Source organism: Colius striatus, chromosome 1 (assembly GCF_028858725.1).
Source record: "Colius striatus isolate bColStr4 chromosome 1, bColStr4.1.hap1, whole genome shotgun sequence".
Lineage (NCBI taxonomy): Eukaryota > Metazoa > Chordata > Aves > Coliiformes > Coliidae > Colius > Colius striatus.
In genome coordinates, this window is record NC_084759.1 from 191,767,034 (window position 1) to 191,781,463 (window position 14,430).

General features: G+C 41.6%; 1 protein-coding gene and 1 long non-coding RNA gene across 7 annotated transcripts in view; one reads left to right on the plus strand and one right to left on the minus strand.

The window, feature by feature from the left end:
- LOC133628871 (uncharacterized) overlaps positions 1 to 3,343 on the minus strand; it is a 49,674-nt gene extending 46,331 nt beyond the window's left edge. Inside the window, exon 1 of the long non-coding RNA XR_009820895.1 lies at positions 3,231 to 3,343. This is a non-coding gene — a long non-coding RNA (uncharacterized LOC133628871). The remainder of the gene's footprint in view (positions 1 to 3,230) is intronic.
- Positions 3,344 to 6,208: 2,865 nt separating this feature from the next.
- Positions 6,209 to 14,430, plus strand: part of LRRK2 (leucine rich repeat kinase 2) — a 74,042-nt gene continuing 65,820 nt past the window's right edge. For 5 of the 6 annotated variants that reach the window (XR_009820892.1, XR_009820890.1, XR_009820891.1 and 2 more), the window contains exons 1-3: positions 6,209 to 6,691; positions 6,784 to 6,869; positions 11,292 to 11,398. Coding sequence is in view for 3 of the 6 variants with exons in the window: in XM_062018689.1 (XP_061874673.1) it covers positions 6,526 to 6,691; positions 6,784 to 6,869; positions 11,292 to 11,398 (359 nt within the window). In the remaining 3 variants the exon portion in view is untranslated. Of the gene's footprint in view, positions 6,692 to 6,783; positions 6,870 to 11,291; positions 11,399 to 14,430 lie in introns of those variants that run through there. The other variant, XM_062018716.1, reaches the window with a different exon arrangement.

The window sequence follows — 14,430 nt, forward strand, 5'->3', positions numbered from 1 at the left end:
CATCTGCAGGTGTCCCTGACTGTTTAGTAAAGTATCAGAATGCACTAAACATTTCTTGAAGAAAAAGGACATTTTAGATTAAACACTGAGTCCAGACTTAAGTGATTTTACACCCAAATGGACAAAGACTGGCAAAGCTAGCTTTCAGAGTTTATCTACTGTGGTACCACCTCCACAAGCTTTATACAACAGGCTGGTGGTGGGAAAGTACTATTACACTCTCCACTAGGCAGAAAATTCCCATTTTAGGAAAACAGGTATGTGGCCTTCCTGATGTCATTTTCTTCTAGCTTTGGATGTTATGTTTTTCTAGCACACCTTCTACTAACCCTCCCATTTATAGTTTCTGCAAGATGCTCTTCAAAGACTTCCAGTCATCAAATCCATCTTTCAAGACGTAGATACTTAGATCATTGCTTCTGCTGCCACCTAGGAAATATAAAATCCAGGAAGTAACAAGGCCTTTGAGCAGTTGCATTGTAGCCTGACCAGTCAACAGAACTGCAATGAAAATCAACATACAGTGTACAGTTACATAATGCCCTGACTTCATGGGTCCCTTTCTAGAAGCTACATGACACAGTCAAGAACTTGCAAACATCATGCATACAGTGGCAGAAAAGTTACTCCAAGTACAAATAATACTTCCTGGTACTCTCATTCCCCATAGTCGTCTCTAGAGAGTAAGGAGGGCTAGTAACAAGGCCACCAAACCAAACACATAAAGGATTACTAATATAATCTACTTTACATACATAAAACGAGCCTTTCTGCTCAACACAGGACAAACAACTTACTGGTGTTACAAGCAGCACTGGCTGAGGAGGAAGTGCAGTAGCAGCCTCTCAGAAGGTACAGGTAAGATATGGCGTGGCATGCATGTTGAAGTCATGGCCAAAGAACACGACCAGAGTAACCCAAGACAAGACCTGGTGTGGTATGAGGTTTACCAGACACTTCTTGAGTATGGCTGAGCATTCAAGGCAAAATTTTTCCTGTCACAGACACATAGAATAAGTAAGAAACCGAAGCTAGAGTAGTACTTCCCCATGTCATATGTGTAACATTTAAGTCTTAATCAGTCCAGGAGTATGGCTCCAGCATGAACAGTTAGAGTTTGGTCCATGACAGTCCATTTTAATTTTTCTTGTAAATTCAAGCTCTCACACCAAAAAAAAAAAAACCCCAAAAAACCTCTACCAACCTTGTCTGCCATGACTGCTTCATTTCTGGCTTCATTTACAAAATCAATAGGGAAATGACTACTTGCTTCTAACAGGAAGCTACCCATTCAACAAAGAAGAGAGAACAAAAATGTCTTGGTTTCTTCTATTACACTTAGAAGCATTGACATCTGCAGTGGTTAAGCTCTTTTCAACAACTGGCCAGCTGCACCTCAGCCATCCTGTCACACAGCCCCATTGCTGGGTTAGCCTTTGAGCCACATCCATGCATTGTCAAGAAGAGGAACCTGCCTGCCAAACACCTGGATTCCAAATGAACAAGCTCGCACCAGATGCAGTTGGAGTCACAGAGCCAGAGGCAATCAGTCCAAACAAGTAGATAAGGCCACCAACTACCATGAAAGCTCAGTTCAAACACACTAGAAATAGAGAAAATTGAGAAATTTTTCCTCAGTCTTCACTGCTAAGGCCAGCCCTTGGGAAGCCCAGTCCCTGGAGGATAGTAGAATAGTCTAGTTGGGCAAGCTTAACACCCATAAATCTATGGTACCTGATAGGATACACCCACAAGTGCTGAGGGAGCTGGCTGATGTTATTGCTAAGCCACTCTCCATCATTTTCAAACAATTGTGGAGGACTGGTGAGGTGCCCGCCGACTGGAGAAGGGCTAATGTCACTCCAGTCTTCAAAAAAGGAAAGGAGAACCTGGGAAACTACAAGCCACTCAGTCTCACCTCCATCCCTGGAAAGGTGATGGAACAACTCATCCTGAAAATGAAGGAAAAGACGGTTACCAAAGGGATTCAACACAGATTCGCCAAGGGGAAATCCTGTTTGACCAATCTGAATAGCCTTCTATGAGAGTATAACTGGCTGGCTAGATGAAGGGAGAGCAGTAGATACCATCTACCTTGACTTCAGCAAGGCTTTTGACAACATCTCCCATTACATCCAATTCAAAAAGCTCAGGCAGCGTGGGTCGGATGAGTGGACAGTGAGGTGGATCAAGAACTGGCTGAATGACAGAACCCAGAGGGTGGGTGAGCAACAGAGCTGAGTCAAATTGGAGGCCTGTGGCCAGTGGAGTTCCTCAGGGATGGGTTCTAGGGCCAGTCTTGTTCAACATCTTCATCAGTTACCTGGATGAGGGGACAGAGTGTACCCTCACCAAGTTCCCTGATGACACCAACTGGCTGATTCCCCAGAAGGCTGTGCTGCCATTCAGCGGGATCTCGACCAGCTTGAGAGTTGGGCAGAGAGGAACCCCATGAGGTTTAAAAAGGACAAGTGCAGAGTCCTGCATCTGGGAAGGTACAACCCCATGCACCAGTACAGGCTGGGGATTGACCTGCTGGAGAGCAGCTCTGCAGAGAGACCTGGAAGTCCTAGTTGATAATATACTAAACATGAGCCAGCAATGTGTCCTCATGGCCAAGAAGGCCAATGGCATCCTGGGATGCATCAAGAAGAGTGCGGCCAGCAGGTCGAGCGAGGTTCTCCTCCCCTCCTACTCTGCCCTGGTGAGGCCTCATCTGGAGTCAGTTAGAATGCCTACACAGTCAACTGCAGTCCTTGAATGATGTCCAATATCCTCAGTGCAATCATCCAGGCAACTTTAAAGTATACAGATACACAACTCAATATTGATCTGTGAGAAACAACTGCTAAAGCAGAACCACTGACAGAACTGGGATATCAGCTTTCTAATATCAGAAAAACAGTTAAAACCTCTACAGAAGCTCATGATTTTCTACACTCATTAAAGATGAGGTGGTCCTTTGTTATGGTCTTCATGGTCGGACAGGACAAGACATCCACAGTCACCAAAAGTGAAATTAGAAAGAGAACAGAACTCTTAAGAAACTTACAGAACGAAATTTCCCCATGCTCTGTTAAGAAAGCCACCCAGACAACTGCATTTTACTATCAGATCTCAACCTCTGCCAGTCAAGGCAAGACTGTGCAGTCTACAACCCCAAATCACTTCTACAGATAGACATCTTAACCAGATTTTTACTAGGAAAACTGTGGAATACAGATGCTTACCAGGACCAATCTTGCTTTTTACATTCTCCTCTGGTATAACACACTGATGAAGACTTTTGGCAAACTCTCAGACTTCTGACAAACTCTCAGAAGTTGGCATCCCCTCCAATCAATCTTCCAGGAAACTACCACCTGCAAAGGAATAAAGCTTGGGAACCATGTTGCAAGTTTTCAGCCTGTATCTCAAGATGATGATTCTTCACGTATTTGCCTATCTCTAACACAGGCATAATTTTTTGTTCTTTACCAACACAAGTGGAAAGAGGAAGAAACATTAACCCAGGCTCCAAACTGCCTCACCTAGGAAGGGCTGTAGTGGGCTGACCCTGGCTGGAGGCCAGATGCTCACCAAAGCCACTTTGCCACTCCCTTCCTCAACTAGATAAGGGAAAAGAAAAATATAACAGAAGGCTTATGGGTCAGACAAGGACAGGGACAGTACTCACCAATTACCATCATGGGCAAAACAGACTGAACTCCAAATTATCTCAGAGTGTTCATAAGCTGCAGCGAGAAAGAAAAAGCAGGGTGGCCTAAAACAGTAGGTCATTGATAAAGCTATCACCACGCAGTAAGGACTCAGTTCACTTGAATGAGTGTGTCAATTCTAGGGATCTCTTCTATCATGTAATTTTCCAGTTGTGAAACAAATGAAAGAGTTGGGACACAGACATCTGCTCTTATACGTTACTGGACAGAACAATTTATTAAGTCTTTTCTATGTTAGATATAAAAATATAACATGACATGCTGTCTAGATGGTCACACACAATAGAGTATACATTACTTCACAAGCATTAGTAGTCCCATCTCAGCCTATGAGGATAAATACAGAACAGTCCATACTTAACTACCAATCTTATTAAAAACAAAAGGGGAAGTAAGTCTTTTACAATCAAAGCATCCAGCCTCAACAAAGAGACAGCTGCTACATGAATCTGGCAGATTTTAAAAACCATGAAGAGGAAATCTCATGGTGACACAACTACTTGGAAGTGAAAGTCACCTGGAATTTGAACATCAACAAGGGAGGTCAAGTGACAACAAAACCCCTGATGCCTGATTAGGACATGCTGAAGAAGTTGAGCTCTCTTGAGAATGAAAGTAAATCTTCCAAAGGTTACATTTTACCACTATATTTGCTTTCTCTTTTCACTTATCTAATATCCTCACCCTAAGCTTGCTAAACACCTGACAGTTGTTTGGGATAGAGTTAATCAGAAAAGAACTAACACAGAAAAGGCTATAAAAGCAGCAAAACAGAAACTATCAGAGATACATAATCTCAAGTGGTCTGGATCTAGCACACAGTTTGAGAACTCAAGATATTTCAGTAGAAAGGCCCCAATTTTCCTTCAGGAAATCTACAGCTTTTTTCCACTTCTATCCAACAAAACTCAAACAAGAAAAAACTTGTGCGTTCTTATACAAACCACAATGCAAGGAAGTCTAGAGCTCTGCTAAATGCACAAGCCAGACAAATTAGTTTAAGATCATGATTTGAAAGCTGTATTAATATGACTTCATCAATATCACCAGTTGTAATTTACAACCGGCATTTCCAATCTTTGAAAACATTTTGCTGAAGTCTGCTAATGGCTACAGCTATGCAGATACTGGAGAAAGCTGATTACTGATGTAACTTGAAAGACTGTATCTACATTCATACCATTTGCAAGACAAAACAATCTTGTCAAAACTGCAAGAAGACAGAAATGAGGCTTTAAACCTAGAAATATTTTTAAGTTTTTCTTTGGGCTTGAATTACTGCTTCTGCAGAAACAATATCTTTCAAGTGAAACCAACACATTTAAATCAACTAATTTTTGGTTTAGTCTAGATGCAATACATTCCATACATGTCAAACTGAGTCACTGTTTTGTAAAGCTATCTTACGTTTGTTTTCTGGTGCTTCAGAGAAACTAGCTCACTATTTAACAAGTACAGTCCTTGTTAACAGGCTACAATTGACATACCAAGAGAATAGTTTCTTTATGTTCAAAAACCCAAGAATCACTGAATGATGACAACAGCAACATACAAGTTTTAAGATCAATACACCAGCAGACCAGAGACAACTTTATCCAAGATCACATGGCTGCAGAGGCATTAATAAACACTGTTTTTTAAAGTTTGAGAAATTCATTAGTGACCTGTAAGTTAGCTATTTAATGAATGTTATGCATCTCTATCAACCAAACATTCTAATCTAAGCAAAAGCCTCAAGTAAACCCATATTACCACCATAAAATATGTTGGTCTAACAAAAGGCCAGTTCAATTGGACTCTTAATTCTTCCGCGTGTAAGAAGTATATGCAAGTCCTTTATGTAACATATTCTACAGATACTAGCTTTCAAATCAAAGATCACTTTAAAAAGTGATTACTAGTCTCCTACAAACACAGCAGAAGTAACAGAAACATTGCCAGAAGCAATGCATGTACACAACCAGGAGAACTTTTTTATCTCTAAATAAGAACCTCTCACTGGAAGGCTTGTAAGGAAGTTTGACTTCTAAGGCCACAAAAGGTTTGTTTTAAACCCACAGATGGACAGCCACAAGGCTAAAGCACTCAGGAGCACAGACCACATGCCTCCCCAAGCAAGACAGGCTACAGCTTCATCTCAGCTGCCACGCAATAGCCTTAAGAGTACAGCTGCATATCACCACCACCACCTCCTCCCCCCACCCCGCATACAGGGAAAAGCTGACAGCCCCAAACACCATCTGAGGGAAGGAGGCACCTCACCTGCTCAGGGAACTGCACGTAAGACACATACACCCACTACACTTGCTTTCTCTCCCCTCCCAGAAGGGCTATCTATATCTACATCTATATCTAGTTTCTCCCACAACAGCTTTAAAAAGTCCTTAACCTCCGGACCCTTTTATTTCACAGAGCGGCCCCAGGGGCGGAACCCAGGCTCCAGTTCTGAGACTCTATTGGACAGCTCTGTTGTCAATCCCTGGGCCCTGGCGCGGGTGACGCCACTGCCTCCTAGGGGCAATGGTGTGGCGGCTGCTCGCCCGCCCGCGGGGGTGGTCCGTGGCCGCGGCTGTGACCCCGGAGCGGCGCTGAGCGGAGCGGCGGGAGGGGCAGGCGCCAGCGGGAAGGGCGGCTCGAAAGTACCGGGTGACGCCGGCTGGGCGGCCCCGCGATCGCGACGGGCGGCTGTGGCAGCGCAACGCGGCGCGGCGACAGTACGGGCCCGCGCCGCCCAGCCCTCGTGCCCGAGGGCCGCGGTGGCCGGCGCATGGGGTGAAGCGCAGCTGCGGAGGGCAGCGGGTCAGCCATGGCCAGCGCCGGCCCTGAGGAGGAGGAGACGGCGGCGGCAGTGCGAGAGGAACAAGCCCTGAGAAAGCTGGTCGTCCGGCTCCAAAACGTCCAGGAGAGGAAGCGGCTGGAGACGCTGGTGCAGACCCTGAGCGACTTGTTGGAGCTGGCGGCCCGGCAGAGCGGTAAGGCGCGGGCGGGCCGGCCGCCCTGCCCTGTCCTGCCCTGCCCCGCCCGCTGCCGGTCGGTAACGCGGCCTGTTTCTGTCCCCCCGCAGCCCCCCGGCTCTTTAGCGGCAAAAACGTCCATGTGCCTCTGCTACTGGTGGTGGACCTGTACCCGGGAGCGGCGGGCGTGCAGCAGGTAGGGGCGGCGCGGCGTTGAGGGGCCGGCTGAGGGCGGGGGGCCGGGGCTGCGTTCCCGCCGCACCGCTTCGCTCCTTCGGTTGCGCCAAGCGCCGCAGCTCTTCCCCGGAATAAAAGTTGCCGCTCGCCTTGCGTATTGCTTTTTAACTCGGTCTCTTCTGGACCACTTGATGAAGTACTGTTGATGTCTGAAAGGGCGCTGTACCCGCTGGGATTTAAAGGGACAAGCGTTGCAGCTGTTTGAGTATCCTGCTCGTTCCGTCTTTATTCATATGGCAAAAGAAGGAAAAGCAGAAAATCAGCAACACGAATACTGTTTGACATAGGCTTCCGAGTTAACAATAATGCTACTTAATCTGTTTTCGATGTGTCAATATTAAATTCTGCCGTGGTTTTAAAAATTTCTAAAAGCATGCTTTTATAAAAATGAATTCCTACTTAAGAAGGTAGCCCCATCCTAGGGAGTTGAACTAGCCCGGTTTTTTAAGTGGGTAAAAAAAATCTTTTCGATGAGAGTACATTCTGCAATTTAAGGTTCTGCTTTGTGGAGCATGTAGCTTAGCATTGGCCCATTTAGATTAGGTGTGGCACTTACACAATTTGATATTGTCCTTATGGTACAGCTGCCAAACTTGTCATATGAAACAGCTCCTTCCTGGCAGGCATATATTAAATTTGTAACTATATTATGCTTAAAGGATGTTTATAAGCTGAAGATTTCTGTGCAACCCACTTGCGTGGGGTTTTTAAAATTGCATTAAACCCATTCATATGGTTACAATATTTTTGGCATTCTTTTACTTTTTTTCAGCTCAACTAGAAGGCAAAACATAAATTATAACACAAATGCCTCTTAAATAATAGTACATTTTAAGTGGGTGGATTGAGTTTTTTTATCTTGTAGGCTTTGGGTAGAGGTCAAAAGCATAAAATTAAAAATATGAAATTGTAGTGATTAACCTGGTGATCTCAGGTTTCCTTTAAAGGCTAAGTATTTGTGCAGGCTCTGTTTTACTATTCAATTGTCAGGTCATTAAGAAATACAAAAGGACGAATCAGCATTTATTTTCATGATAAAGTACACTATGTATATATAAACAATTTACAAAACCACTGCCCAGAAATTTAGGTTAATAAGTAAAAAATATGAAAACCACAAGAAGGAGTAGGTCTTAAATGACAGCATCAGACTCTCAGAAGCACATAAGGAAGACGGTGACTGTTTAATTTTAACCATGTTAAAATACCTCACTCTGATTTAATACAGAATTTAAAAATGAGTTTTAATCTTCTCTCTGCCTGCATTTGCAGTTGAACAGTGTTTCAGTTTAGAGGTTTTGAAACTCTTTGCATTTCTATGTTGTATTAAAGTATGAAATGCGTAACCAGTGCAATGCTGAAATCCTGTCCCTCATTAAATGCCATAGCCAGCTCTTCCTTTGCGTTCACTTAAGGTATTTACATCCACAGCATGTTAGTAGTGCTCTGTTTTACTGCTTCGTTCACTGTGATTTGTTGACAGTGTTTGTGAATACACAGTTCTGGCTGTATGGCAGTGTGTATGGCAGCACTCTAGTAATGTAGTCCTGACTTCAGTGCAAGTCTCTTTACACTACTAATGACTTTTCATTGAATAAACAGATTAATAAAGCACTTCTGCTTTTAGCATTGTAAAAAAATTGACTCTCACACAAGAATAAACACAGTAAGAGGCATATCTGAAGTGAGGATTTTCTTTCCCTTCCTTCCTTAACTGGTTACAAAACATTATGTTAGGCTGCTGTTCTGCTGACTTGTACAGGTAGACCAAAATTGGAAGTACCAGTGCAAGTTGGACTACAAGCATAAACTCTGCAAGCTTCTTTAGAAGTAGGAAGATCCTAGGCTGGAAAGTCAGTAATGCTTTAATGTGAAATAGATGTCTTTCTGTAAATATAGTAGTTTCATTCTGCAGTTGCACTGACAAGGGTTGGAGCAGCTTAGAAACTCTTGAGCAAAATATGTTTACACTTGGGTAAAGAGCAGTCAGCAGAGCTTTATTGTCACATGTTGAAGGTGTGACCTAATGTAATATAAATTCATTGCATGCTAGAAATGAAAAGGGTCTGATTTAAAAATAACAAGAGTTTCAGTGCTGCCACCAACTGTTTCTGTGAATAGGGACCTGTTTCAGTGTTTATAAGAATATCTTTGTTTACTTTTTTTTTATTTCCCTGTAATCTTTAGGATTTCTGTTATTTAAAACCCCCCATGCTTTCTTACATAATTATTAAACAGATAATAATCTCTCTGTTATCTAAGGTTATGATTTTAACATTGTAAAATAGACCACATGTCAGCAAGTCAGATGTTTCCATTGGTTTTCTCTGGGTCCACAATTCTTATAAATGTCAGTGCTTGAAGTCACAGTAATCCAAATAAAAATCTTTAATGGAAAAATGGATTTCATGAAAAACAATTTTAATACACAAATGAATTATTTTAAGTCATTAAGCTTGTTTCCCTCAGGTTCTAAATTTTGCAAGACCAGTTAGGATGGCATGAACTTTTCAAATAAAATCTTTTCTTCACAGCACACACTATTTGAATTAATGGTCACCTCAACAGTGTCTTTGCTGTGCAGATTTGAAATTTGTGCCTGGTTGTCACTGATAAACTCTGTTTTGCTTGGAATATGGAAAAGTATGTAATGACATATCCTCACCTTGCGGAGGACTGATGGATGCTAATACTATTCTTATATTTAGTCAGGGCTCAGTTACTGAGACCAGTCTAATGTTCCTGAGTGTCTACAGTAGTTGGTTTGCAGTCTCGTGTAGAGCAAGCCACAGCTCATGAAGAACATGGAAATCAACTTGTGGTCAAGCTCAATCTGCAGACGTTAAGTTTGTAATTGGCTTAAAATATTTGGCCCTGCAAATCTGAACTGAAGCAGAAACGAAACTACTGGAGAGAGTGTGAACATAGCCCATGCAACCAAGTATGTGAAAGGCAAAATCAGAATTGCAGTTCCCAGGGAGCTACATCACCTTTTTCATGCTTGACAAAGCTGTCATGAAAACTGACTAGATTATGCTTTTCCTATGGGTGTATCTGTGCTACCAAACTTGGAATTTCAAGTCTGTAGTCTTGCAGACTGCAGAGTTAGAGATTATGTGCTTTCCATTATCTTTGTCAATGAACTCTTTGGAAGCAGCCGTTCACATTCCTCTTGCTGTCTATCTGTCCTCACCCCTTTGCTTTACATGTCTCCTGCTGACAGCTGATCCAGTTCCACATAAATTTTGAGCCATACTTAAGTTATCTTCTGTCTTGACCCTATTCTTAAAGCACCCAGGCCTACTTCCACTTTTTAAATTTTATTTATATGTCCAAGGAAATTCCTTTTTGTAAAATGTACTTCATCTTGACTTTTGAAATTTCTCAGTTCTCGTCTCTTTCACTACAGCAGAGTTTTCTTGCTCCTCAGTTAATCCTTTGTACAGATTTTGTGTATTGCATCCTCACAATTCAAAGTCTATGCAATCATGTCAGCCCACAGGCATTCATAAGAGAGCAGATTTCTTCAATATCTGAGACCAAAGAGGAACAGTTTTCAATTTTGGCATTATTTAGAGATGTTTGAAAGTCATAGAAGCTGTGTAGAATAGAGCAGGTAGTTACTAAGAACAAATGTATTTGGTTTAGTTCATCTTTTTCCCTTATGATCTCAAAACTTTTGCTGCCTTCATTACTTTTTGGAAGCACACAGTACTGATGATTGATGCTGAGAATATAGAAAATATAGTATTGTTTAGGTATTTCATCCTCAAAACACTGGACACCTTTGAAAACTTATCCTTTCCCCTTATAATTTACAGTAAATGAAACACAAAAAGTTCCACTTAAACATAAGAAAAAACTATTTCACTGTGAAGGTGAGGGAGCCCTGGCACAGGCTGCCCAGAGGGGTTGTGGAGTCTCCTTCCTTGGAGGTCTTCAACACCCGCCTGGACATGTTCCTATGCGGCCTGATCTAGGTGACCCTGCTTCTGCAGGGGAGTTGGACTAGATGATCTCTAAAGGTCCCTTCCAACCCCTACCATTCTATGATTCTTCAGTAAAGCTGGACTACCTGTAATAGTGTAGTGGTCTTCTCTGGCCCACGATGACATGTGATCACGTCACACTTTCCTCTCTGTTAATGTCTCTTTCAACTGTGTCCTCTTTATCCTCAGGCAGCGCTGAAGCACGTTGAGATCGGTGTGTTCTAGGAGCAATGCATTTACAGTCACTAGCATATTTATTGTGTTAATTTTCCCTTGTTGATTTAGTGAGATAACTAAACATCCATCAGAACATGCATCTTCCAAAAGCCAAGATTATTAGAATGTTCCAAACAGAATATCTCTTCTACAATAACTACATTTTTGTTTTACAGATGGGTTGGTCACTTCTTTGTAAGTTAATAGAAATCTGTCCAAGTACTCTACAGAACATAGCTCCTAAGGATGTTGGGAAGGACTGGGAAGTACTGGGTGTTCACCAGTAAGTATTTTGTATGCAAAGAGTCTTCTGGAATGCTTGGTTATCATGGCAGTGTATATATGCAATGAAATAAGTTTATATAAAATTATTACATCAACTTCTAAATGGTTGAAGATTTTTGTGGGTTTCTTCAGCCTTCAAAATGGGAGATTTGCACAAGCAAGGAGCTTATCTGTGTGTATGATGGAGAAAGTAAAGGAGACTGAGCCAAGCTCTTCTCAGTGCCCAGTAAGAAGATCAGAAGTAACGGGCACAAATCAAAATATAAGAAATTCCACTTAAGCATTAAAAGAAACTGAGCATACTTAAATATCTATCTATCTATATATATATATCTATATACACACATATATAGTTGTTATTGTGAGGTTGATCATACACTGGAACAAATTACCCAGAGAGGTTGTGAAGTCTCAAGCCTTAGAGATATTCAGGACCTGACTGGACATGTCTCTGAGCCATTAGCTGTAGCTGACCCTGCTTTGAGCAGGGGAGTTGAAATAAGAGACCTCCAGTTGCCCCCGTCCCAGTGATACTGGGATTCTGTGTTTATGAAGGTTTTCTATTTTAATAAATAGATGCAGTATTACCTGGATGGTTGTATGTGTGTGTTCTTTCCGGATGTCATCAATTATATCCATAAGCCTAAAGAGGTGCAAATCAAGAGGTTTATTTGTCACACCTAATCTTAGTTGTCTAAATATTCCCTAACTCAACTTGTCTCCTCAACTACCTGTGAAGTCAGTGGGTGCAATTCAGAGAGCGTGATTCATTCCATCTTTTCAGTTATGCTAAAGCGATTGTAGTTTGTACTTACTCATCTTCATTCATTAACTCTTGAGGGAGCTTAAGCAACTGGATTCTGGATGGCTGGGTTCAGATGGAATGAAAACCCACATAGGTTAGCTCTGTAGTCATTCCACAGCAGAAATGCTAGTTGTAAATGTATTTAGAACAAAAACCGGGGAGAAAGGCTTGTTTGGTGTTCTTGCATTTGGACAGATTGCTTCATTACAGGCTGGTAATGACAGCAAGAATCTACAGCCTTGTAACTCCCCAAGCGAGTCTGCCTCTACCTTTACAGTCTTCACCATACCCTTAGAAAGGTTGTAAGGTCATTTGCATGAAGCTGCAGTTTGGTTTTGCAGGGTTTTATTTATTTGTTTGTTTTACAGTGGCCAGAGTACATGGTCAGTAAGGCAATAAGCTCCCTTGGAAGAAGTGTTGGCAATTTTTGTTGTCAAAAGTGATTTTGATTGCATTTCCTAAGCAAGGAATAACTGAGCTGGAGCCGTACAAGCTAGTTACAATTTCTTTGGCAGCTTAAAGGCTTGTTAGTTGACTGAGACTTATTCTGAGAGCTAGAGATACTGCTGTTCGTTCTTGGATTGCAGAAAAATTACTCTTTGGGGCTGATCTTCCCCATAACCACCTCAGAGCCTGCACAGTGTGAGCAATTGAACAAAGCATTCTTTCAATAAAGATCTGATGATAACATTACTGAACATGATCTCTTCCCACTACCAAGATTTTAGCCAACTGTGTATCCCTGTGTGACATCTTTGGCAGTTTTCCTTGCTATAGAGAAATTTATTCTGAGTCGGGGAGCAGATCAAACGTTTTTATCAGTGCCAAAGGCAGAACAAGCCAGCTAAATTGTGTCTTGGGCTCCTTGTAGGTGTATTGGACTAGTTCTGCAGTACAGCAGGGCAGTGCTGACTACACACTGTTTGCAGCAAGGAAGGAAATAATTATTGTAGAGAAGAAAAGGTCATTTTTTTTTTTTTTTGCAAGAGATTTTCACTTTGATGTGTGTAACTATTTTAGAAGAAAAAAAATCATAAGCTAGAAGAGCCTTTGTTTCTTGTCTCTCAGCCATGAGCCAACTTGACCACATTACAGTCATGTTTACAAATGATAGTTTGGTGTTGATTTAGGTGTTCTTGACAGACAGTGTGATAAAAAATTAGTCACTGTCACTGTGAGGAGAAAAGGAGGAAATTCCTTCAATGTGTTTGCATGTTTTCTACAAACTTCAAGAGGTTTTGCAACATGTTTTGTAATCTCTTACGTTGAACTCTTACAGTAGATAAGATTTAGAATATTTTACATCCTCACTCTTGATTATGCTTGAAATTGGAGAGTAAATGCAGGGAATTTTCTCCTTGTATTTGACATGCTTTACTGTGTAATTATTTTACCCTGCAGTGTAATGAGCCAGCTCAGGTCTTGATGTATCAGGACTTGCCTGAAACAGATGAGCCTCTATAAAAAGCCCTCTTCCCAAAGCAGCTTTCCTTCCCTACAGGACGAATCATGAGTATACAAGGGAGAGATGCTTAATGGCTACAGAGTGTTTGATAACTCAGTGGGATTTTCAATCCATGCAAGGTGTGAGGAATAAATCTAGGCCACAATTTCTTCTTGAGCAAAGAGGACAGTTTCTACCTATGAATGCATGTGCACACATACCTACAATCACACAATAGAATGCATTAGGAATATTTAAGACTGGAACACCTTGATTGTGAGGTTAAAGCAGCTTTAAGGATGCCTATTTAGTTTCTCTACCAGCTTGATTAGAGCAGCATTATGTTTTCCTTGATTCACCACTCTACGTTTTAGTCCATACACGTGGGCTATATGCTGGGACAAGAATTTGCCTCAGGACTGAAAGGCCACATACTGTTAGAATTTCCTGTCTTGCAAAAGGATATTATATCTCCCATCAGACTTTGCTGCTTATGTGTATGTTGATCATCATACCTAAGATGCCAGTGCTCCAACGAAGGAAAGAGAAACTAGCAACATCATAATATGAAAGAAAAAGAAATAAACAAGTGATAAATTCATTCTGTCTTACAAAAGCTAAACAACATCATTGCTAGAGCTGGGGAATGAAACTTGGATGAAACTTTTAAGTGCTACTTTTTACCCTTCAAGGCAGGTGAAAAATATCTACTAAAGTGTTGCTGAGGTTTTTTTGTGTGAGCCTATATATTTTTATTTAGTTTTTAATAACACAATCTGCC